We start from the raw sequence: 26625 nt of genomic DNA, 5'->3' as shown, positions 1-26625 counted from the left end.
TAGATGCCTAGCTAGCTATGAAGCAGATATGATGTGTGCACCTTGGGAGACGCAGTAACTTGAGTGCTTTGCCCAATAAGGAATGAAACTGCCACCTGTTGTTCTCCTTGGACTCCGTGGGTTCAGAACATCAGTGCAGGGGGGATCCAAACTTGGGGTCTTGGTTAGGGGAACTGTGGCATCCAGGTTGTGCGAGACCCTTCCTCTTTCTCCTTATGATGATCAGCATTTGCCTTTGGGATTTGGGGTGGGTGGGATGGAGTGACTTGAGACCGTGTTTTCTGGCAGCAACCCCTTGAACGCACCATTCCAAAGTCGGAACTTTCACAGGTTCTAATGTTTTTAGAAGCATAGAGTCGGACAGAGCATGTTGGACTGTCTCGTAGTCCAGTCCCCTGCTCAGAACAAGGATGCCTCCAACAGACGTCTTTCCAACCTCTGTTTGAAAGCTCTCCAGCAAACAAGTGCGTCCACCCACTCCCCCAGCTGAGTTCTTTCCTTGAACCTCTCTTACACATTAAAATGTTTATTCTAATGTCCATTGAAGTCCATTAGATCTATTTTTGCCCTTTGGGGCGGTAGAGAATTCACCTATTCACCTATTTCATTCATAATTTTTGGGGGGGTAAAGTTTATGGTTGTTATTTCATTTTAAAATGTATATAAAACAGAGATAACCAATTATGACAACATACAAAAATTAAAAGACAAAAAACAAAACTATAAAATAGGCATGTAGAGCCATAGAGTTGGAAGGGACCCTGAGCTTGTCCTATACGGGGATTGAACCTGCAACCTTGGCATTGTCAGCATCGCACTCTAAACAACTGAGCTGTCCAGGCTGACAGACATAGAATTAAGTAAAATAAAAAAATTCCTTCCAGCAGCACCTTAGAGACCAACTAAGTTTGTCATAGGTATGAGCTTTCGTGTGCATGCACACTTCTTCAGTATCTGAAGTGTGCATGCACACGAAAGCTCATACCTATGGCAAACTTAGTTGGTTCTTCAGTATCTGAAGTGTGCATGCACACGAAAGCTCATACCTATGACAAACTTGGTTGGTCTCTAAGGTGCTGCTGGAAGGAATTTTTTTATTTTGTTTCGACTACGTCAGACCAACACGGCTACCTACCTGTAAATAGAATTAAGTAGTTGCACATGGGTTAAAATAACAAAAGCCCAAGTTGAGACTATCATCAAGCATAGTTCCAGATTTGCCAGGCTTGAGGTGAGGACTCTCTCAAAAATCATGGTTTCGCTGTATGCATTGTAAGGGAATGCCAACATCTGTTGGTTCTAGTCCTTGTTGAAATCTCAAACCAAGCATAGTTTTTACAGCTATATTGCAGAGCGAGCGGTACCAAATATCCCATTTCATTCGTTCATTTAAAACATTCCTACCCCGCTTTTCAAAAAGTTCAAAGCAGTTAACAAATAAAATACTGTCAGGTATTTTAAAGCTATAAAAATGGAAATCAGGGTATAATAAAGCAGTAAAACATCATTACATAAAAGGAGAGGCAAACGGAGCAGCTAATCCCATAAAGATAAAACCAGAACATCAGTCAAAACCGGTGGATCAGAGTTCTTTAGAATCACACCAGGCTATATTGGTAATCTATAGCTAAACTATACCAGGAACTCCGCTTCTTTTCATAGTGCTTGTATGTGTCACAAGGGCTCAGTGGTCTCTTGTCAGAGGATGAGTGGCTGGATTTAGTACTGACCACTTGAGTAGGACGGCCGTTGCATCATCTTTGCATGAAGCCACCCTGTCCGTTACCCTTTTCTTATGAATGGCTCATTATCTCAGGCTGCCCCCCTTCCTCTCTCTTTGACCTTCCTCTTCTTCCCACAGTCTTCCTCATCAAAAAGAACGACATTTCGAACTCCCGTCATGAATGATTCCGCTGTAAGGAATGCTGGTTTGCAATATTATGTGAAGTTTTTTAAACCAGGGGGTGACTAAAGTGCTGCTAAGCAGTGCTTTCTTCAAGTGACTGGAAATGTTGTTTTCCGTAGAAATTATAATAATTTTATTTATACCCCACCCATCCGACTGGTTGTCCCAGCCACCTTTGGGCGGCTTCCAACAAATATAAATGCACAATAAAACATCAAATATAAAAAGACAACTTTCCCTATACAGGGCTGCCTTTAATTGTCAAGATTTGAAATCCAGATGCTGAGTTTCAAAGTAATGTATTTGAAGAACTGATTAAATAATAGGACCGGATTCCTAAGAGAGGATTCCTAAACACTCTTGAGGCCCATTTGTCTGTTACAAAGGGCTTAAATGCACCTTTTTTGGAAAAGGTGGCTACTGCCGACCTGAAACCATTCCCACATTGTCCCCCCCCCCCAGTAGTGCATGGGGTGGGAGGAAATGTGTGGTGTGGCACAATTGAAATCCAGCATTTCCATCAGCAAAGATAAATGGTTTTCACCTGCCATGCACATTTCAGTGTTTTCCTGCGGTATTAGATTATTTGCGAAAACATTCAACGCTGGGGTTGACTGTTCACCTGTTTATAACAGTTTCCGGAGGGATACATCCTTGTTGTATTCCTCAGTGTATACTTCGTAGGGTAGGAAATGGCACCAGGATCTCCCAAATTCTGCTCCACAAAAAGCTTAATTCTGTGACTTGTATAAAAGGACATGTAGTTAGCAAATTTGCCAGATCTACTTAGTGGGGCGTTAGAGCTGTGCTGAAGACCCAGCCTGCCCACCACCTATCCCCAGGACTGGCTTTGGGGATATTACCTGGCATTGCTCACATTGGTTTGAAATCTGCCTTCAGAGCGTTTTGGGCTAGCAGCTGAGTTCCTTAAACCAAGGCAGAGAAAAGGGAAAGGAAACCAGTTAGTCTTGGGGTGCTGAATTCTGTGCCCAGTGAAATCAGAAATGCTCACATTCCTGCTTGCTAGACTGTTAACTTTACTGTGCAGTTAATTAAGTGTATGTGGACCCTGTGAGTCTGTGAGATTAATTGGGGCTTCCTTCCCAAGCTATAAATAAATAGGAAAGGGGGGGGTGTAGGGGTTATGTATGTATGTAAGTTGAAATGCAATGGAAAATTTGAATCGGATGAGTTGATGCAAGAGGCATTTCCCTATGGAGTCACTGGGCTGCAAAATGTTTTATTTGCTTAAACTCAAACAGATGCTTCAAAATACTCTCGGAATGAGTGTTCTTGTGCCAGTTTAACTCACCTCCCCAGTTTGGCTTGTGAACATTGGTTTGCTGCTTGTAACCAAATCAAAACAGTGGACAAGACCATCTTTGTGGCAGTGAAACCTGCTCCCCTCGAACTGACTGTTGTGCTGCAGGTAGAGAGCTGTGTTTAAACCTTCTGAAAACGAATACATCCTTTGAGATGAAAAATAATTTGGAAGTCATAGGTAAGTTGGGGGAAGACCCACGTATCTTTAAAGCTAAGGGTGCTGTGTATCTCTTCAAAGATTATAAATGGCATATTTGGGGACATAGGAGGCAAAAAAGTTCAAATTTTGGGGGGAGTTAGTTGGAGAGGAGAACGCAAATTCAGGATATGAATAGAGATCGCACATAACATGAATGAAAACCGTGCATAATATGAAAATATATAGAGAGAAAACATTCTCTTCATAGTATGGAACATAGAAACCCAGTGAGATTGGCAGCAAATTGAAAAGGACCGTGGATCTTCCCACAAGACATAATTTATGGAATTCCCTGCCACAAGGTGTACCGTAGTAGTGGCCATAGACCAGGCATTGGCAACCTTTTCTGCCTGTGGGCCGGAGGATTCCCATGGACTATTGTCCGTGGGCCGCACAGGTACAGAAACCATTTCCAGTGGCGCTGCGGACATTTTGGAAATGGGCAGCGCAGCACCAGAAATCGCTTCTGTGCATGTCCGCGGCTGCGCAGAAGCGATTTCCAGTGTTGGCTGCTCATTTCCAGAATGTCCGCAGTGCCAGAAAGCGCTTCTGCGGCTGCGCGGATGCGATTTCCGGTCCTGCTCGGCGAGTCCTCGTGCCGCGCTGTGCCAGTTTACCGCAGTGCGCGGGGGACTTGTTCACAGGTGGCCCGTGGGCCGGATAAACGTCCTCCATGGGCCGTATCCGGCCTATGGGCCAGAGGTTGCCGATGCCTGCCATAGACTTAGATGGATTTAAAAGGGGATTAGACAAATGCATGGGGAATGGGTTGTTCCTCCCCTCCCAGCAGTTTGTCATGAATGATAGGCAAATGGAACCTCTATAAGTCAACTTACCTTTGGTGCTGGGGCAAAACAATAGGGAATGAATATTGCCTGGATACTTGAGAGCCTCTTGGAAGTATTTGCCTAGCCGCTGCCAGAAGAAAGATGCTGGATTAGGCCATCTCTTGGTCTGATCTAGCAGGGCTCTTACAAATTTTAATATTTGTCCCAACAGCTGTATATACCCAAGTCCTGTTGAGTGTGCTAGGTGTGCTTTCTGTGTGCGATCCCCTTGAGTTTCTGTGGTCCCCATAGGCACCGTGGTTTTCCAGACTACTACTTGTTCAGTAGCTCTCTGATAAACCACACAAGCTGTCTCAAAGCATACTGTTACATGCTAGGAGTATCTCTTGTGTATACGCAAAAAACATCTGGTCGGTTATGCTGCTACTTGCCCTGATTCAAGTAGGGCATATGAATGCAATGCAGTGCCACACGGGCATTGGGCCACACCTGTGGATGCACAAGGCTTGTTGAGCATGCTTTTTCCAGGCCTCCACTGGGGATGTGAATGGGTTATGGCATTGGAGTTTGTGTGTGTTCTCAGATTCAGGATACAATATTCTCCCTCTCTTGTGCATGTAGAAACCAGTTTGTGATTTTGTGGATTGTGCATGTGTGGATTGTGTGCACATAATTTGTCTAGTCCAGATTAATGCTCATAGCATTAAAAACTCATTCCAAAAAGGACCAAACATGGGTTAGAGCTCAACGTAAAACCTACCATGTGGTGATACAATTGACCATGGTATCCTTCTGGACTTTTCTAGTGGGGCTGGGAGCTGGGGGCACTGTTATGCAGTGGGTCCGCTCCTTCCTCCTGGGTCGTGTCCAGTAAGTGGTGTGGGGGCAGTGTTCGAAACTCCCATTGTTCTAGGCACATTTTGCGACAGGGAAATTCATTCACGTGAGCAGTTTCTGAGCTCAGGGTGCAGTACTGCGCCTAAGAATTCAGATTAAAAACTGCAGAGTGGAAGGAAAGGAGGACCTTTTTCAGCCTCCCCACTTCCAGCTACTCTCTGAAGAGTGGAGAAGAGAATATTAGGAGGGTGGGCAGGGGAAGGACTAGACCCATGTGAAAAATGAACATAATATTTTAGCTGCAGTTCATTCATTTTCAGCTTTGTACAGTATTCTTGTTATGAAAAAAAAAGCATGCCTAGGCATTCCGTTGTTGCGCTCATAACCTAGGTTAAGGTGCCATTTAGCTCCTAGCTTTCATATCTCAGTTTCTAACACTGGCTGGGGGGGGGGGGGTTCGGACCAACTGGCGCTCACTTATCCAGGGTGGATAAAAATCAATGATTTTTAAAAAAAATCGGATTTTTTAAATCTAAATCGGATTTTTTTTATTTAAATCGAATTTTTTTATTTAAATCGTTTTTAAAAAAATAAAATGCTTTTTGAGGAAAATATATTACCATCCAAAGGTTATTCCATCATGAAATAAAGATTAGTTTTTTAATTATGTAGAATAAGGTTGTATATGTTTAATTTTTGGGATAAATACATTCCATTAATCCATTCACAATGTCATGCTCTTCCAGAGGTTTTTGTAAGATTATTGGGCAGTTTCTCTGCCTGCAAGATATTATCACAGATGCTTGGTTTACTTTTGCAGTTCTCAAAACTGAATTTGACTCAACAGAGATCACATGCCTCTTCTTCACAGCAAAAATGTGGGGGGCAGGGGGTGGGCATGTGTGGGAGGCTTAGTTTGGTCAGAATTGAGTATATGCTTCCAGAGGCAATGCTAAATACATCACTTCTAGTAGATGTGCCCTCATAGCTGTTAGAAGGCCATGGACATTTGTGTCCCAGGCTTTTTAGACTCGTCTACCCAAGTACAAGGTGAAAAAAGGTAAAGGGCCCCTGGACTGTTAAGTCCAGTCAAAGGCGACTATGGGGTTGCGGCGCTCATCTCACTTCAAGTCGAGGGAGCTGGTGTTTGTTCACAGGCAGTTTTCCCGGACTAAACTGCTTCTGGCGCAACGGAGCACTGTGACGGAAACCAGAGTGCACAGAAATGCTGTTTACCTTCCTGCTGCAGCGGTACCTATTTATCTACTTGCACTGTCTTGCTTTCAAACTGCTAGGTTGGCAGGTGGGTCACTGCAATGGGAGCTCACCCCGTCATGGGGATTCGAACCACCAACCTTCAGATTGGCAAGCCCAAGAGGCTCAGTGGTTTAGACTACAGCGCCACCGGCGTCCCACAACCCATGGTATCTGAAACCAAAGGAGCACATTGGTTGCCAGGTGTGAAATATGTTTGCAATGTTTTCAGGTCTCCTACCCCACTAATAGTTGCTGTGATCTAAGCTGTAGATTGGCTTACCATCACACCAGAAGCTGGGTTTGTGATTTATCTCACTCTAAACAAAACCACAAGCTGTATAGCTAAGATTTGTTCCATGGTTAACCACTTGTGGTTTGCCTGTGGGAGATAAACGTATTGGGTTCATATGCAACACTAACCCAACAGCAGTGTAGTCGGCCACAGTCTTATCTCAGTCAGTAAAGCATGAGGCTCTTAATCTCAGGGTCGTGAGTTTGGGCCTCACGTTGGGCAAAAGATTCCTGCAGCGGGTTGGGCTAGATGACCCTCAGAGTACTTCCTATCTCTACAATTTGATGGTTCTACGATTTCAGCAACCTATCAGTAGCTCTGGCTCAGGACTGACATTTAACAATGAATAGAAGTGTATCTGCTCTTCCAAAGGCTGAAAAGTGTTGCCCAGCAAACATCTTAAGCCTGGTTATACCCCCAGGGCCGTCTCAAGCAGGTTGGGTGCCCTGGCGCTGAGGCATGGAGATCGTTCTGGTGCCCTTGCAGCGCGCAGCACGGCTTCCGCGCAGCTTTGCCGGCACGGCGCCCTGGCGCCACCGGGACCTTACCTAGAGCCGGGCCTGTATACCCCCTTCCCAAAGTGGCTTGCCTCTCACGCCAAGAGGGTTTGATTCCTCGGTCTTTCCCCTTGTGTCCGAATGTTTGCAGCTTGCTCCCCTCTGCCTGGGTTTAGAAGGCAGAGTGCCCAAGTTAGAGGTATTACTTTTGAGGCGTGCCTGATCCCCCAACACCTTTCTTTTTAGAAATTCACCACTGCATTAATTGACACACCCACCCACACCCACACACCCTTGGCTGTGTGGCAGATTACTGTGTCTGCCGAAACAGCAGTAATGTGCCATGGTGGAAATTGATTATGTTTCCTGGACGTATACAGTGGTACCTTGGGTTATGTACCTGATTCGTTCCGGGTTGCGGTTCGTAACCCAAAAAGTATGTAACCCGAAAAAGCGCGCTTCTGTGCATGCGCAAACTGCACAGACTGCTTCTGCGCATGCGATGAAAAATACTTCCGGGTTTGCAGAGTACGCAACCCGAAAGTACATAACCTGAAGCAGACGTAACCCGAGGTATGACTCTATTTAAAGCAAATTACACTACTTTTACTAGCCCTGAAAGAGTTCTCAAGGAAGCTTAAACAATAAAACAGAGTTAAATACTGTACCATGTTGTTAAAATCCATTTGTTCCACTGTAAGATAGTGAAGCTTCTGCAGAAACTCACCTGGGCACTGCACCTGTTGTGTTCATTCTAGTTCCACACGTTTCGTGGCATGGGTACTTGATGTGAAGTGATAACTGCCTTTTTACACCAGAGATACTTAATTGATCAGGGGCCTGTGGGTTGTTCTTTTATTACAATACATATCTGGGCTGCTAATTTAAGACACACCTGGACCATCTCATGTAGACTATTCCAATTCCATTATTTCCATTATTTATTCATCCCATCTTTCTCTGGTGACATGCACAACTTGTGTTTTTTAAAATAGTCTAGGTGTCTTTTTGGATTGAAAGTTGTTTGTAATTGAAAATGTTGCTGATAGTTTGGTAACCAGAAAAACAAAAGGGTTTTCTTTTCTTTTTGTTTTTTACAGTATTACTTAATTAGCACAATCATGTTGTTTAGTTTAAGTACTACGAAGCAGAATATCTTAACGTCCGGAAGCCAAAATTATTTTAGGAGTAATTCGAGGATTGATAGAAAATATAAATGTGATGCTAAGATAGTGCTTGCCAAAAAAAGTAGAGTGAAGTTATTATATGAAACAAGCAGTAACTACAAAAGTTCACCTGTCAGCACAACTTGAAACCATGGGAAGACAGAAGAGTATGTTAGGAAACAATCAAGTATGGAAACTGCTGCCACTATTCCATTTCCTTCTCCCTAAGTCAAAATTTTTACCTTCCGAGGGTGGTTACAGTTGGGAGTTTGTTAGGGAATCGGTCGTGTCCGTACTTGCAAGGTTTTGCCGAGCCCACCCACCGCCATTCAAATGCCAGCCTGTAATTTTTGATAAGGTATTTAATCCAGATTTCATCTTTCCTTGGGCAGTTGTAGTGGCCAGTTTGTCATGCTTAGTTGGAGGTCTCTACGCACCTCTTTGATCCCCAGTGGAGTGCAATAGGTCTTACTCTGTTTCCTAGATAGCAGCTGAAAGGCACCCATTTTCACCAGTTGCTAAAGAATGTCTGAATATAAACAGCCCGGTTCAGATGACCCATCCTTCCAATATCTGCATGCTGTCAGTGCGGAGGATTACCTCTCAGGGGGTTATTGCAGTACATTTAAAAGAAAGCAGAGGTTGAGATCTTGTACAATGCCTTTTTGTCAAAAGTTTGCTGTTTTCTTTCTGCCCTGTGTGTTTTTAGTTGGGGTCGTGGTTGTGCGGTTAACGGTTACAGGGGGCCTAAGGGCCTTTGTATGTTTTTCAGTATTGCCACACCACCAAATCAAGCAGCTGATCAATATATCACTCTTGGGACTTACCCACACTGGAGTTTGCTGTACTTTTGCAGCTGTTGCATTTCTGTTAAATTTGAGTAGTCCACATGATGGTACCCTTAAACGCAGGCTTCCTCAAACTGTGGCCCTCCAGATGTTTTTTTTGCCTACAACTCCCATGATCCCTAGCTAGCAGGACCAGTAGTCAGGGATGATGGGGATTGTAGTCTCGAAACATCTGGAGGGCCGAGTTTGAGGAACCCTGCTTAAACGACACCAGTCTCAATGCTTCCCCCCTGTAAATTTGGGGTTATCCGATCAAAGGATGATCCTGTGATGATCCAATAAGGGGAGACATTAGCCTCCAAAACACTCCATTTGGGGTTGCAAAAATGGTTTGGTTTTGGGATAGTTGAATCAACTCTTGACTTGGTGCTGTTCCCCTTCCCATGCCCAGTACTTCCTTGGTGCTTTTCTTTCTTTTCTGGCTGTGCTTGTAACTATTTCTGGCACACTCCTGGATGGATTCTGCCCCCACCCCCCTTGTGATTCCCCAGATTTGCAAAGGAAAACTCTGCAAGCAGCCCACATTAGAAAGAGTCTGCTGAGAATTTACAGTTGCCTGGCCTGAGTCTGTGCTTTTGTGCACTAGAGGGCATGGGAAATATTTGAAAAACAGAAGTGTGTGCATATTTGTGTACATGCACGGTTGGTACTTAATTAGCACAATAAGGGGGGGGAATCAGATGGCAAGGCAGTGCCTACTGGCTGGTTCTCTTTTTTCCTTTTGGAACATTGGTGTGTTGTGAATGATGTAACACAGGTGTGTGTCAAAGGCACACTAGTAAGAAGATGAATAATTTTTGTGGGTTTGTGTGCCAGTCTGTCACAGTGGTCCTTGTCATGGCTTATGATTTTCAGAAGCAGCCACTCTTGAGCCCAGGCATCGGAGCTGTCTGGATGCGTACTCCAAGCCCTTGGTGCATGACCTCTCAAAAATGGCTGCAGGGTGTGTTTGCGTGCCTTGTCTCTGCTACTGTCATGCCCATTCACACTTCACATTTAATCATAGGTGAAACGTGCTCTTTTTTGCGAGGTTATTGCTTTCCCCCCCATGGAGTGGGCTTCGAGTGTAACTCGAGCTGTTTCCGAAAGCAGTTTCACATGAACAAAGGAAAGCAGGTTTAGCCCCCAGAAGTCCTGAGCCAACCCAGTCCCCGCTGTTTGTTTGCTGTTTGTTCTTAAATGTGTTCCTCTCTTCCTCGTCTTTTTAAGAGTGAAGACAGGTGTACCAATTTGAGAGCAGTGGAGCCACTTCAAAAGTTCCCCTGCTGATTTCCATTTAAACATACTTTACTTTGCCCCAGGATAAACTATGATGGAAGGATTTGGGCACATTTTCAGTGTGGTTTAGCTTAAACTGGAGAAAAGCTGGCTGTGAAGGGCACCTGTTACCCACCAACACCTTTGCAACTGTTCCGGGAGCAGTTTTTGCAGCTGCTTTTGCAAATTTAATTTGATTAAGATAAAGGAAGGGTGCAGTGATATGCTGCAATGTTTTACGTTTTTGGGAAAGCAGCCCGACCTAATGCATGGCTGAGTCAGGATGCTAGTGCAGGGGAGGGCAACCAAGATGGTCAGGGGTCTGGAAACAAAACCTTATAAGGAATGGTTGAGGGAATTTGGGTATGTTAAGCCTGGTAAAGAGGAGACTGAGAGGAGATATGACAGCCATCTTCAAAAATCTAAAGGGCTGTCCCAGGGAGGATGGAGCAAGCTTGTTATCTCCTGCTCTGGAGGGTAGGACCCAACCCAATGGAACCAAGTTACAAGAAAGGAGATTCTGACTAAACAGGAAGAACTTTTTGACTGTAAAAAAGCTGTTTGAACAGACTCCCCTGGGAGATCGTGAGCTCTCCTCCTTTGGAGGTTTTTAAGCAGAGTTTGGATGGCCTTCTGTCATGGGTGAACTACTTGCAGGGGGTTGGACTAGATGAACGTCAGGATCCCTTCCAAATCTACAATTCTGTGATTCTTAAGTTGCAAAGCTGGGATGGCTCTCGCCCAGCTCCTGCCAACCTAGCAGTTTGAAAGCACGCCAGTGCAAGTAGATAAAAGGGTACTACTGTGGCGGGAAGGTAAACGCCGTTTCCGTGTGCTCTGGCTTCCATCATGGTGTTCTGTTGCGCCAGAAGTGGTTTAGTCATGCTGGCTACATGACCCGATAAGCTGTCTGTGGACAAAGGCCGGCTCTCTCGGCATGTGGAAGCAAGATGAGCGCCACAACCCCATAGTCTCCTTTGACTGGACATAACCGTCCGGGGGTCCTTTACCTTTACATTTACAGGTGATTTATCCTCAGTTACCGCTGTCCAGAGGTTAGGTTTTTAGGTCAGAGAACGTATTTTATCTGTGTGCAAAGCCTAACACACCATCCTTGTTTAAGTCACAATTACCATTGATAGCAATGTAGCTCTTGCAACGTAACTAAAAAGTGTTCGCAAACTACTATTTACTACTACTAACAATTTTATTATTTATGTGCCGCCAATTTGGGTGGCTCCCAGCAAAATTTTAAAGACACAATAAAACACTAAATGTTAAAAACTTCCCTATAAAGGGCTGCCTTCAGATGTCTTCTAAAAGTCAGATAGTTGTTTATTTCCTTGACATCTGATGGGATGTGCTAAATGTTGTTTGGGTTGCTTTCCCCCTTCCTTGGTGCCTTTCCGCTTTCCATGCTAGGGAGAGCATGCAAGAGAGCATGGAAAGCTTCTTTTGAATTTTTAGTACAAGTCATGCAATTTTCTGTGTCTTCCGACAATCTATGTGCCTGGATTTGTTGAAAGAGCAAAGGCAGCTAAATTGACATCTTACATTTTTTTGACTGCAGAAAAACATCCCGTTGATCTATAGCCGCGCTCCTCCCCACCCCAGATTTCTTCCCCCAGATATTTTGACATCTTTGTTTTATGCATAGAAGAAAGATCTAAGGTCTAATAATTTCACAAGTGTTTTTAGATTCTTCGGGAAAGTGGGGGTGGGGTGGGGGATCAGCCATGCTTTGTTAAAATGCCCAGACTAGGCAAGCAGAGCAAAAGCTTCTTGTCAAACAAAACGTCTCTTGAGAAGACGTTTTCAAATCAACTTTGACACTAGTGGCTTTTTTTGAACTCATCTTCTGTTTTCAACATGTCACATGAGATGGGCAAGGCATGCTTTGAATAACCCCAGTTATTTGGAAAACATTTGCAAAGGGGGGGGTGTATCAGAATTCTCACTCGGCTGTTATATAAGAACCATAGAATCATAGAATTTATAGAGTTGGGAACGGACCTCAAGGGTCATCCAGTCGAACCCACTGCAACGCACAGAGATGAGAGATTTTGTTTTTAAAAGTTGCATAGAATTTTTGAATTAGGATTCAGGCACACATATCTGGAGGCACGGATTTGTGGTGTGAACTGGCTATTATTTGGGCTTTCCCAGAGCACCTCCAGACTGTCGCTATTTTGGGGTGTGGCTCAGTCACATACTGGCAAACCCAGGTTGCTTAATTACAGTTCATTTGGAGCTCTCGTGCAACAAATCTGCTTGACCGCCCTGAATGAGACTTTTGCTATAAGGAAAATGCACTTAACATCCTGCAAGCAAATCGGAATGAATGGTCATTAAATAGCCAAGGCCATCTAAGCTCCCTGAATACTTTGTGAAAGCAAATCAGGACAGATGCTCTCTATATACAGGTAATCTGGACTCCATCAGATAAATAAGAACGTTTCTGTTTAAAATGTGTGGTACTCCCAGAAGGGGCGCTTACTCTGGAAAATGGCTCTCTAGTCAGGACTGTGGTGCATATTTTAACACTCTGTGTGTTAGAAATTCAGATATATAATCTAGGAGCCAAATGGCTCCTTAAAACAGAACTTTCCAAACTCTGCGTCGCAGCATGTTCGTGTATCGACTGTGAACGCTCCCCGTGCTCCTCCCAGGGCTGGAAAGGGGTTAGTTGAACCTCCAGTTTGCTAGTAAAACTGAATTACCATGTCGTGAAATGATGCATGTCTAAAAAGTGTTGTCACCAACATGAAAAGTTTGGAAAACTCTGCCTTAAACCAAAGCTGACTAGTTTCCATTTTGGGGCCAGAAGGCTCTAAAATCTTGTTTTTCAAATGACTGTGATTGATTCTCAGTGAAACATCTGGCTAGTTCAGATGACAACCTTGAGCTAGGTTAAGAGCTTTGAGAACTTGATCCAGGGACAGTCAGTCCACATATATATTGGTTTATTCCGACCTATTTTTCTTAATGGTGAGTGCTCCTGTTCAGGCTGCACAGAAAAAGCAGTTTGGTTCCAGAAATTCATTCTGATTGTGCAGATAAAATATAACTGATAGAATTCTACAGGGGTGGGGTTTTAGTGTGTGAAAACAGTCCCAATCCAATGTTCCCCAGGCGGTGGATCCTGGCACCCAAGCATCTTCACTTGGTCGCAAGTGGTCGAAAGCCAGGTGCAAAATGAGTCTGGCCCCTGGCTAATTTCAAACACTGAACACACACACACACACACACACACACACACACGTGGTCACAGCAGCTTTGAATTTGAAGTGGGACCATGATTCAAATTGCCACCCTCCAGCAGATGGTGTGTGGACAAAACATGTTAAGTGCTGCCAGTTTCAGTTCTTGTTCTGTCTACTGATAATTCAGCAGTTCCTTTGCAGCCGCAGTGGTGAGTCTTTAGATGCACTTAGGAAATGTAGTTAGTTAGAAAACTCATTTGCAGATACTTGTGAGGAATTACCTGTTTTTCAATCTACAACTAAGTAGGGCTGGGTAATACCAGCTTTTCAGCATCGCGGTCTGGCATCCCCGGGCCCCATCCCTGGCAGAGACATCCCCAGTGCTCCCCCCCATTACGGGGGAGCCAGTGCCAGGCTGCGGGATCCTTTACACCTGCTCAGAGGGGAGCGGCAACCGCAAGCTCCTCAGCTGAGCAGTTAAAAGATGCAGAGGGAGGAACAAGCTGTATTGGCGCCTCACAGGTGCAGTTTGTTTCTCCCTCTGCCCAGGATGAGGGCAGAGTGGGATATATTGCTGGTGAAACTGCCCCCCCCCCTCCTGAGTCCCTCTTCTCACAACGCTCGCTGGAGGAAGTCGCCAGCAGAGGAACTCAGGAGTGGTTGGGGTTTCACCAGTGAAATAGTGAAGCCGACATCGCGATCTGGTCCTCATACCGGTCCTGGGTGATGTATTGATATATCGCCCAGGCTTACACCTAAACAGTTTCCCTTAAGCGCCCCATTGAATTCTGAAGCCCAAGTGTGTGTGAGAGAGATATTTATGGGATGAGGGATAGGGGAGGCAATTAGCTCTGCATCTCATGCAAGCTGCCTTTTAAGCAAATAAATTGGGAGATGTGATCAAGAGTCTCCTACGTAATGTCTAGTTTTACCCTAATTGGCCATGTTCTACACCCTAAAAAACAGTTGGGGTCCGTGTGTGTGTGTGTGTGTGTGTGTGTGTGTGTGTTTCTCTGGTCAGATGATAGCTGAATAAACTGTTCAGTGTTACTGGTTCTCAGGGAAAAGGAATCGTAACGAGTTCTGGAGTTCCTAGGTTGCTGATTAAATCTATTATTATTATTATTTATTTATTTATTTATACCCCGCCCATCTGGCTGGGTTTCCCCTGCCACTCTGGGCGGCTTCCAACAAATACCAAAATACATTAAAATACATTAGAAATCTACCAAATTTTGGTACCCAATTAAATCTACCAAATTTTGGCCCCGTATCTCTGCCCCCCAAACCAAACCAGTTTTGCAGGGCCTGGAAATGGATGGCAGTGTAGTTGGCATTCGTATGCAGCCTGAAAGATGAATGACTCTAATTGAATTTAGGAGACATAATCAGATGTGGCCGCTGCTGGAATTTCTCCCTTGAGTGCATCCACCCTTAGTAATTGCTCGTTTATTAGCTCTGCAAAATGCACATACCCGCTTCTCAACTGTCTGTCTATCCCTTCCCTAACAAGGAATGTGTTCGTTTTCGGTTTATAACCTGCCTGTACCTAAAGGCTTGAAAAGAATCCTGCTGGAATGTTTTTCAGCAGGTGAGAACGGGGGCTGAGCTGGGGAGGGGGTTAGCCTCCACCTGGAGCTTTCCTGTTGCATCCCCCTTGCCTTACCTTGCCACTGGGATCACACGCTGCAGACAAAACGCTGGGAGGACAATAGCTCAGTCCCTAGAACATGAGACTCTTAATCTCAGGGTTGTGGGTTCAAGCCCCATGTTGGGCAAAATATTCCTGCATTGCAGGGGGTTGGACCAGATAGATGGCTGCCATGGGCCTTTCCAACTCTACAATTCTATGATTCAAAGGCTGGCTCTTATCAGATTGACTATAGCTCTTTATAGGAGCAACAGTGGTCATCTCTTCTACCAATCTTGCCCTGCAGGTTAACTGGTGACCTGCCTACCCTGGTGATGCTATTATTGAATGCCAAGTCAGTACCTAGCAGGACCACCGTCAGCCATTATTTAGTTACGCTTGAGCCGGGAGCTGGCCTGAATGGAAGAGTTGGAACCTGGGTGGGAGAAATGGGTTGGAGTGGATTGGACTCTGCTCTGTACTGTAGGCAGCCCCACACTGGATCTCTCGGCAGCTTTTGCTACCACTGACTGTGTTGTCCTCCTGGGGTGTCTCTGCGAGTTGGGTGTTGGGGGGCACAGCTCTGGAACTTGCATGGCTGGTCTCTGGGAATAGCATGAAGCTCTATGGGGCATTGTTATATCCCTAATGCTATTTAACTTCTTTATGAAGCCATCGGGAGATTGGAGGCCTCAAAACTTAACCTGGTATGGATTGGATGCCTACCAATATTGGGAGGGAAACGGCCGTCTATCCCAGGAATGAGTCTCATACTTAGGTAAATGGTGCGACAGTTTGCTTGCCATCTGTTTGAGATATTCCCCTGCTCTTTTCTTGCCTCTTACAATAGGCGTACGGTTTGCTTGATTTTATTTGTAAGTCGCCGCCGATGCTATTGTAATGGAGCTTCCCGTTTCATTGCTCCGGGTTGTAGTGGAATGTTAAACACAATCCTGGCAATGGCAGTGCATTTCTTGCACACAGTCCGTGCCTTTGGGCAGCCGTACCCAGACCTAGACATTGAGCGTGTGTGTGTTCTGCACGTCCGTGGCTGAACATGAAGCCAGAACTAGAAAAATAGTATGTCGAGAGAGAGAGAGACAGAGACCACCAGGCTGGGCTCTTCTCCCTGACATGCTAGCTTTTTGGATCCAGGGACTTCCTTAGACATGATTTCCCCCTCCCCACCCCCCATCCCTTATACCATTTGAAATGATGCTGTTCGGGAGAAGCTTCACCCTTGTTTCCGATAATTGTATAAATTGGCATCCTTCATTTTTTCTCTGGGGACGGGTGACCTCTGAACAGCAAGGCTTCAGAATGTTGCTTTTAAAAACAAACAAAAAGCAAACGAAACCACGCAGCTGAGCCAGAAAACAGATAAAAATGGAAGAATAATACTTTTTGCTCTGACTTCCCCCTTGTCCTCAGAAAAGCCTTTGCCATTCTCAGCGGTAATGCAAAATTATGACAGCTACAGGGAGTGAAGTTCCGTCCTGTAGCTTCCCTTTAGTGTACAATACCTGGCTGAGTTACAAATCGGGAAATCCCTGATTTGAATCCACAATGAACTTGCTATCCAGGCTGGCAACTTCTAGCACTGTGCGATCACCGCTTTTTCCACTCTCCAGAGTTGTTGTTCAATTTCTGAGTTGCTTCTTACAAAGAAGTTTTGAAGGCGGAATAAAGTACATGTCAGTACATCTGTTTTTAAATGTTTATTCACAAAACAAACATGTAAAATGAAAAAAGAAAAAACCTTTCCCCACCCAGCCATAGGATGAGCAACCAGCTTCTAGCATAAAAAACATGGCTGCAAAAACCAATATTGCAATGCCCCAGAACCCGGGAGAATAGGAACATCTTTACTTGGTGCTGCAAGATTATAGCATTGGTGCCTGGCAAACTTCCCTGGGGAGACTGTTATGGGGGCCCCATTTTCACCATTGTCACATCCTTCCAGCCTTCTCTTGGAGGTGGCACAGAGGGAATTGAAATTACCACTGACTTTCCATGCACTTTGGGGTGTACATACATCTTTTTGTGTTCCATTCAGACTATTGGGCGTGACAAAGCTTCATGAGCGTGCCCTTTTTTGCAGTGTGTTTGTTTTTCTAATCAATTCCTACATTTGCACCGAGGCACGTTTCTAAAAACTTTAAGCACTGCTGTATGAATATACGTGATTTTAATACGGGCCCTACGTGTTTGACCACAACCTTAAAAAAAAAAGAATGCGGCTTGGGAGGGGGATTAACATACTGATAAAATGGCGGTGATCATTCGGAAGTGTAGACTCGGTTGCCTGAAATATCACTGCACATGTCAAAACCATGAGAAAGCAGCCTTAAGGTGACCTTCCACCGAATGTGATCCATGGGAATTGCAGCGCTGTTCTGCTCCTTCCCTGCAAGCAATTCGCACTGTCATGTAACTGCCCTGTAAACAAATCAGAATAAATGGTATGTACTGTTATGAATTGGGGGGGCAGACTCCCCATAATCTCCACATTCAGTGAAGGTTCAGAATTTGAGCAAACATATGCATTCCTGAATTTAGCGAGGGCTGGAAATAACACCAACTATCTTTCCCATGAGGCCAACCTGGTGATGGTGGGTTATTGAAGAAACATTGGTTTCCACTAGCCCCTCCAAGGATGCTATCAACCCAGCAGAAGGCTCTGCCAGACCTATAGGGAGGTTGCCAGAGTAACAGGGGTGTGTGATGTCACCACAGGAAGAGAGGGTGCCCACAGGAAGAGAGGGGAGCAGGGGTTTCTGGGAAGAAGGAACAGGAAGTGGGCAGAACTCCATGCGGTGGACTAAAGGTCAGCAGACAGGCTGGCTGGCTGGCTGGAGCAGGCTGTTGCGAAGAGAGAGGTGGATGGTGCTTAAGATGCCTCCAAATCCATTGCTGGGCTGCTGTGAAGGACAAGTTCCTCTTGGGATGTAAACGCCGTGTTCTCTGTCTCCATAAAACTGTGCAAATGAACCATATTTCTTAAAGCCACTAGTCTCTGCTGCATCTCAGTTTCCCCTGAGGAAACGGAAACTCTGGTTGAGTGCCAAGATCCCTGGAATCTTCTGCTACCACTTGGCAGAAATTGGGGTGGCTTGTAACGGTATGGAAACCAGACATAGTTTTAAGGTTTGTGTAAATCAGGATGCATGCTGAATAAACGGCTCATTCGTTTCTCTGAGAGACAAAAAACAACATGAGAGTACAACCATTTGATGATGGGATTGGAGACCCTCTCCCATAGGCCGATCTAAATGGCTAGGATTGCAGTTCTAGCCCCCTCCTCTTCCTTTCCTTGCTGGTTTTGGAGGTGGCTAGGATGGTAGGCAATTCACCTCCACCAGCTTCTCCTGGCATAGAGGAATGCTGGCTCTCTGTGCCCCCATTACGACTGCTCTGCCTGGCACCTTTCACATGAGATACGCATGCACACACAATTTTTTTAAAAATTTTTAGCAATGCATGTGAACATAGCTCATTTGAGATAAAATACAGAACGGAAACTCAACCCTGGTTGTAGATTTTGCAGCTTCCCATTATGGAAAAAAAGACTGTTTTAATGTATCTCCATGTACGCAGACACCTTGAAATGGTAAAGAGAACATGAGGCTTTGAGGGTTGGTGGAAATGGGAGAGGAAATTAGTCTGACTCCGCTGTCTCCCTAGGCAGCTTCTACCACTGCTGAAATAGCCTTGGAACTGGGAAGGGTTTCTCCCATAAATATAATCTTTTTCCTAATAAGGCGTGTTGGCCTGACTCCTGAAAGATATTTCTGTCTCTCTGTCATTTTTTTTAAAAAGAGCCATTGGACTTTCTCTGAGCTCTGAAGCAGTAATACTCTATGGGAGATAAGGGCCTAGAATTGGAGAAGGTTAACTTACCCATGTCCATTTTTGGATTGCCTCTTGGCTGTAATGTTTTCCCTACACAGTACATTACACGTGAAGCCTTTTTTTCTTTTAAAGAAAAGGATTGAACAAATTCACAGCTCCTGTTTGTTTATTTTTAGCTCATCCTTAACTTTGCAGAGTTCAAGGTGGGAGACCTACAGTTTTCTTAGGCCTGTTTTATCCTAACAAAGTCCATGAGGGAGCGTTGGGCTCAGGGTGTGGCCAATCTGAAGTTATCCAATAGACTTCATGGCTGAACGGGTGTTTGAAACCATGTCTCCCTAGTTTAAGGGTTTGTGTACTTAGACCAGACTGACTTTTTAAATTTATATATATATTTTCCAACATAACATTGTAACAAATCTTTGGCCATCACAGCCTAAGACTTCCCTCAACCCCTTCTAATGGTTTTCTAAATTCCTCTTTATTTTTGCATTTTATTACTATACTTATTGCTCTAAATCCACTCTTATGTCATCTATTTTTAATCCTTTCCGCAATAATTTATAAAATCCTCCTTACAAAACTTCTTGTAACCCTACAAGCGATGTTAAACAATTACAATTGTCTTTCAAATACAACATGAATTTCTTCCAGTCCTTTAGGAAAATCTGGTCCTGCTGGTTTCGGATTTTTTTCCCTGTTAGTCTCGCCAGCTCGGCATAGTCCATCAGTTTTGTTTGCCATTCTTTTGTTGGTATATCCTCTTGCTTCCAACATTGGGCTAATAATATTCTTGCTGCAGTAGTCACATATAAAAACAAATTTTAATTATTATTATGAATTTCTGGACCTTTCTGAACCATACCATGAATTTCTGAACCATACCAAGTAAAAGAGCTTCTGGTTTTTTTGGACATGTATAATTCAAAATTTCATTATAAATCATTTTCCATAAGTCTTTTACTTTCTTTCATTCCCACCACATATGGTAAAACGTGCCTTCTTTTTCTTTACATTTCCAACATTTATTTTTGTTTTGTACATTTTGGCTAGTTTTGCCGGTGTTATACGCCTACACCAGACTGGCTTTTGACCCACTTGGCTATGCTGCCTAGGTGGAATTCCTATGAAGAGCACAAATGCACTTCCTGTATTTGTTGGCTGCGCTTCTGTGCTGATAAATGGCACTTAGGGCTGGGCGATAATCTGGTTTTCAACATCGCGATTATATCACCAGCCAAACTTCGCGATGCACCAATATATCACGGTGTCTGAAATAAGAGTGGAGCTGGTTTTCAGCTTCGTGATACATCACCAGCTAAACTTTGTACATCACAATGTCTGAAATAAAGATGGAGGCATAGGCTGGTTTCACGGTTTCCCCCCACATTGTGATTTTTGCATAGCACCCCCCCACACACACATGCCATGATTCGCAATACATATAGTGCCAGGTCACAAACTATGAAACTGATATCATGATAAGGACTTCAAATATAATATACAGTGGTACCTCTACTTACGAATAACTCTACTTACGAATGTTTCTACTTACGAATGGAGCTCCGTCCGCCATCTTGGATGCGGTTTAGATAGGATTTTTTCTACTTACGAATTTTTAGATAGGGTTGCTTCTACTTACGAATTTTTTCTCCCAATGCATTCCTATGGGATTCGACTTACAAATTTTTTCGACTTACATTTTTTTTCGACGTACAAATGTGCATTCGGAACGCATTAAATTCGTAAGTAGAGGTACCACTGCATCAATATATTCCTAATGGCACTCTGGGCTACCAATGCCGCCTTTGCCCCATGCAGCAGTGCAGGGTCCAAACTCTGAACCTGATTCTTTAGGGGCAGTGTAACCCCCTTCAAACCATGTTGAACCCTGGCCAGCTGGGCAGATGCTTGAAAACCAGAGGATGAGATACAGCAGTAGGATCTCCTCTTCTAGAGTGGGTTTTTAAAAAAACCACAACCCAATGATTTTAAAAGTTGCATTTTAAAGCCTGACTTTAAAATTTTAAGCAGGATCTTTTTTTTAAATGGCCCTGTTGATTGTAAGAACCATGGGGCACACACCTTCCCAAGCACATGGCTATGCAGAGTTACCACTGCAGACCACCTGAATGAAGCTCGTGGAACACTGGTGCGCCCTGCAATACTCCTCCAATAGGCTATACAGTGGTGCCTCGCTAGACGAAATTAATTCGTTCCACGGGTCTTTTCTTATAGCGAAAAATTCGTCTAGCGAATCCCATAGGAATGCACTGAATTTTTTTTGAATTTTTTGTTTTGCCCATAGGAACACATTAATTGAATTTCAATGCATTCCTATGGGAAACCACGATTCGCTAGACGAATTTTTCGTAAAATGCATTCGTCTAGCGAGGCAACCTCCGCTCGAAAAATCATTTCGTTAAGCGGAAATTTCGTTAAGCAGGGCATTCGTTAAGCGAGGCACCACTGTATACTAGCCATGCAAAATACATTTTCTTTACACACACACACCATTCTCTGCATTTTCCATCTAAGCAATCAAGGGGCATCACTGCTCAAGGATGCTTTCCAACCAGGAAGGACATCTTGAGGTTGCAGAGCAGGATGGGGGAGAGTTTTCAGGGTCAGATAGAAGCACATTTGGCCCCCTGGACCTGCAGTTCCCAACTCCTCCTTTAAACTTGAGTTATCAAATGATAAATAACATGTATTTTGGGGTTATAAATTACGCCTTTTTAAATTCTTGACACCCAGGCAGCATTTGCTTTAGGGCCAGTTCAGATATAGACTGCATTGTTCACTTATAACCCTAAGCCCAAGGAGTACGGTTTGTTAAGCCGTTTGGCTCCAGTGTACCCAAAGCCCCATGGATCCCCTTGAGATCTGGCCCTCAGCTGCATGAGCCTGGAGCCCAGGAAGTACAAAATGCTTTAATAAGCAGATACGTTTTAATGGTTACAACTACCAATTAGTTATACATGCTTACTTAGGAAATATGTTAATTGGAATGTTGGATGCTTCAGCCGCCTTCTTGGTGATTTAAATAATAATTTAAATCAGTCTGTGATTTATATTCATGCCCTGCTTGTGACTAAATGTACACACTCAAATCCACATTTGTACATTTTAAAAAAGTGAAATAGATAAAGCGCAGCAGCAAATTTCAAAATACCACTTGGCAATAATTTTCCTTTCCAATGTGTGAACCAGGCTTTTCCTTAGCTGGGGTGTAAAGTGGTTTTTTTTCTGCTGGTCTTTGGAAATGTAGAGAATGGTTAAATTATTCAAGTGCAGGATAACGTGCAACAGTAGAAACAAGTAGATACAAAATGCTGGTAGAAGAAAGTTTGCAGAGCTGGACATTTACTCTTAGGTGCGTTTTCATAGTTTATTTCACAGCATAACAGGACATACCTCGTTTCCTTTGCACTATTTGCACGTTAACCCGTCTTGCGTTATTTCTGCTTCAGATTCCTTGCACTCTTGCAAAGTGGCTTGGGGATTAAGAAGTCTTTTGCTTTGTTTATATCGAGATATTAATAGCCACGTTCTCTTCTCCCCCCAACCCTTCCTTTTTTTCTTTTTGTTCTTAGCTAACAGCCTTTGACCACCATGAGTTGGAGTTTCCTGACACGTCTACTAGAAGAAATCCACAACCACTCCACGTTCGTTGGGAAGATCTGGTTGACGCTGCTGATCGTCTTCCGCATCGTCCTCACCGCCGTGGGAGGGGAGTCCATCTACTACGATGAGCAGAGCAAGTTTGTGTGCAACACGGAACAGCCGGGCTGCGAGAACGTTTGCTACGACGCTTTCGCCCCGCTCTCCCACGTGCGCTTTTGGGTTTTCCAGATCATCCTTGTCTCCACACCCTCGGTGATGTACCTGGCCTACGCCGTTCACAAAATTGCCCGTATGGTGGAGCACGGCGAGACGGAGAGGAAGTTCCGAAGCAAGCCTTTCCCCATGCGCTGGAAACAACACCGGGGCTTGGAAGAGGCCGAGGACGACCATGAGGAGGACCCGATGATGTACCCGGAGATTGAGCTGGAGAGCGAGAACAAGGAGAACCCGCCTCCTACCAAAGTGAAGCACGACGGCAGGAGGCGCATCCGAGAGGACGGCCTCATGAAGATTTATATCCTGCAACTCCTGAGCAGGACTGTTTTTGAAATCGGCTTCCTCATCGGCCAGTATTTCCTCTACGGGTTCGAAGTGAGCCCAAGATTCCTCTGCAGCCGGAAGCCGTGCCCGCACACAATAGACTGCTTCATTTCGAGGCCTACGGAAAAAACCATCTTCCTGCTCATCATGTACGGCGTGAGCTGCCTTTGTTTACTTCTGAACGTGTGGGAAATGCTCCACTTGGGGTTCGGCACCATCCGGGACACGCTGAACAATAAGCAGAAAGAGCTGGAGGACACGGGGACTTACAACTACCCCTTCACTTGGAACACGCCGTCCGCACCTCCGGGCTACAACATTGCGGTGAAGCCCGACCAGAACCAGTACACGGAACTGGCCAATGCCAAAATGGCCTACAAGCAGAACAAGGCTAACATCGCCCAAGAGCAGCAATATGGGAGCAACGAGGAGAACATCCCCACCGAGTTGGAGACCCTCCAGCGGGAAATCAAAGTCGCCCAGGAACGCTTAGACCTCGCCATCCAGGCCTACAACAACCAGAACAACCCGACTTGCTCCAAGGAGAAGAAGCCAAAGGGTAGCTCAAATAAAAGCAGCGGCAGCAGCAAGTCGGGAGATGGGAAAACCTCGGTCTGGATTTGATGCTGCCCCGTCTAGGAATTAATGCTGTGCTACTGCTGACCAGCTGAGACTCGCTGCCTAAGGAATTCCAATAAATAAAATGTTTGGCTTTGTTTAAGTTCAGGGATGTTTGGGGCTGCCAAAGGACACTCTCCAAAGGGGTGGGGTGGGGGGTGGGGAGAGAAGAAGCGTTTGTGCTCACATTCCAGTGTTTCCAGAACATTTATTTCTTGTTTCTTCCAGGTCAGGAGAAGACCCTTTTTTATTTTTTAAAAACCCAATCATTCTCGTTGGAACGGTTTACACTGTGTGTACAGCATTATGGTACATTTTATTATGCACAATTTTTGGTATTTGTACATTGGATATCTCAGTTATACTTTTTATATTAAAAGAAAACAAAGTTGGTAATTCTGGCTGTTTTTGTAAGGTGTTTGTTTTCTCCCCTTAGGCTTGCAAATTCATCCTGGATTTTGACAATGAGGTGCTCCCCCCCCCCAAAAAAAAAGTTAGAGAAGCTTATGAATAGGGATGGGAATATTGGAATTTTTTCAAATGTCGAAAGCGTGATGCCTAGCACAATTCTTCAGCAACTGCTTTACTAAGAGAGAGGGAGGGATCGTGATTTGTCAGCAGTAAGAAAGTTTTATACCAGCCGTGTGTTTAGCACTTGCCTGGAGTGTCAGAATCTGGATAGTTGGCTTACCCTTTCTTTAACTTTCGATGTGGGCTTACTTTTTTTCTACACTAGTTTTTCAGACATGGGAGGAACTGAAATTGTAGAGAAGTGACAGCTTTTCAGAGAATTAAAGTGGTGGGCAATGAAGCTTTCTAATATTAGTGCATCACAGAATTGTGGAGTTGGAAGGGACTCTGAAGATCTTCTAGTTCAAACCCTGGCAATGCAGGAATAAAGCTGTCCCATATGGGAATCAAACCTGCAACCTTGGCATTATCAGCACACACTCACTAGCCAACTCCAGGCTGTACTGCCTTCATCACTGGACGAACAGATTTTTGTGAGCTTTTGGAAGCGCTGTGAGAACCTGAAATAGCTGCTTAAACCAGAGAACCATAGTCATTGGGGGCGGAAATGCATGCACATGGATATTTGGGAGGCAAGTATAGCAAAATCATTTTGCCTTCAAATCTCTGAAAAAAGGATCCTTTGCATACAGCCTTGTTTGAAGGGTTCTTCGTTGTTGCTAAATGGCAGGGTTGTTCTGATTAAATGGCCTTCCATTTTTCTCATTGCTCAGAGCAATACGAATTCTGAAGGCGGGGGGGAAATGTGTTCAGAGTTTGTTTTGCTCAAGAGACCAGTCGGATTTTGGCATTCGCCTTAGGTTTATAATTAGACAACAGAGAAGGCAATGTTTAGTGCCTTCGGTGCTGCCTTTTTGGCAAGGGCAAGAGAGAATAGAGATGAGAGGTTGATGTGCTGTGTAACTACTTTCAACTAATAATGTATTACAAATCCAGGTCCGTGCTGTTTTGTTCTCCTCCCCGTCTTCTGGTGGTACTGGGCTATTCTTCGTGGAACTGCTCTATGATTTCTTCCTAAGGTATGGAAGTCAGGGTGGCCAGGCTGAAAAACCTACTTGGATGTAGTCCGAAACGTCCGGCTTTCCATCTCTCTCTCTCTCCCTCCCCAACTCAAGGCAACTCACAGTGTGCAAATCTAATTTTTTTTTTGGGGGGGGGGGATAGGGCTGGCTGCAGATTTAGTCATGCTTAGGGTAGATCCTTTGAAAACACGAGACTTAAGTTAGTCATCATGACGACTATTAAGCATGGTAAAAGGTAAAGGTACCCGTGACCATTAGGACCAGTCGCAGACGACTCTGGGGTTGTGGCACTCATCTCGCTCTATAGGCCGAGGGATCCGGTGCAGGGCAACGTGTCCACTCTGGCTTGCAGTGGTACCTCTGGTTAAGAACTTACTTCGTTCTGGAGGTCCGTTCTTAACCTGAAACTTTTCTTAACCTGAGGTACCACTTTAGCTAATGGGGCCTCCCACTGCTGCCGCACGATTTCCGTTCTCATCCTGAAGTTCTTAACCCGAGGTACTATTTCTGGGTTAGCGGAGTCTGTAACCTGAAGCATCTGTAACCTGAAGCGTCTGTAACACGAGGTACCACTGTAGTTGCTTGGGCTTACCGTATATATTCGAGTATAAACTGACCCGAATATAAGCCAAGGCACCTAATTTTATCACAAAAAACTGGGGAAGCTTATTGACACAAGTATAAGCCTAGGGTGGGAAACACTGTGTTCAGATAGGAGTTAATAAGAAAATAGAAAATAAAATATAGCAGACTAAGGCCACTGCCTCCCCGCGGCACACCATCCCATACTGTGTCCAGTTCTGGGCACCACAGTTCAAGAAGGATACTGACAAGCTGGAACGTGTCCAGAAGAGGGCAACCAAAATGGTCAAAGGCCTGGAAACGATGCCTTATGAGGAACGGCTTAGGGAGCTGGGTATGTTTAGCCTGGAGAAGAGAAGGTTAAGGGGTGATATGATAGCCATGTTCAAATATATGAAAGGATGTCATATGGAGGAGGGAGAAAGATTGTTTTCTGCTGCTCCAGAGAAGCGGATACGGAGCAATGGATTCAAACTTCAAGAAAGAAGATTCCACCTAAACATTAGGAAGAACTTCCTGACAGTAAGAGCTGTTTGGCAGTGGAATTTGCTGCCAAGGAGTGTGGTGGAGTCTCCTTCTTTGGAGGTCTTTAAGCAGAGGCTTGACAGGCATATGTCAAGAATGCTTTGATGGTGTTTCCTGCTTGGCAG

The 26625-nt window shown here is 44.6% G+C and overlaps 1 protein-coding gene across 3 annotated transcripts in view; it reads left to right on the top strand.

Moving 5' to 3' along the window:
• GJC1 (gap junction protein gamma 1) overlaps window positions 1-26424 on the top strand; it is a 33567-nt gene extending 7143 nt beyond the window's left edge. For all 3 annotated transcript variants that reach the window (XM_035136346.2, XM_035136345.2, XM_035136347.2), the window contains exon 2: window positions 22652-26424. In XM_035136346.2, coding sequence (XP_034992237.2) covers window positions 22671-23846 — 1176 coding nt within the window. In that variant the 5' untranslated portion in view covers window positions 22652-22670 and the 3' untranslated portion in view covers window positions 23847-26424. The remainder of the gene's footprint in view (window positions 1-22651) is intronic.
• The last annotated feature ends 201 nt before the right edge of the window (window positions 26425-26625 follow it).

This window comes from Zootoca vivipara, chromosome 13 (assembly GCF_963506605.1).
Source record: "Zootoca vivipara chromosome 13, rZooViv1.1, whole genome shotgun sequence".
Taxonomy (NCBI): Eukaryota; Metazoa; Chordata; class Lepidosauria; order Squamata; family Lacertidae; genus Zootoca; species Zootoca vivipara.
This window is presented reverse-complemented; position numbering and strand designations above follow the sequence as displayed.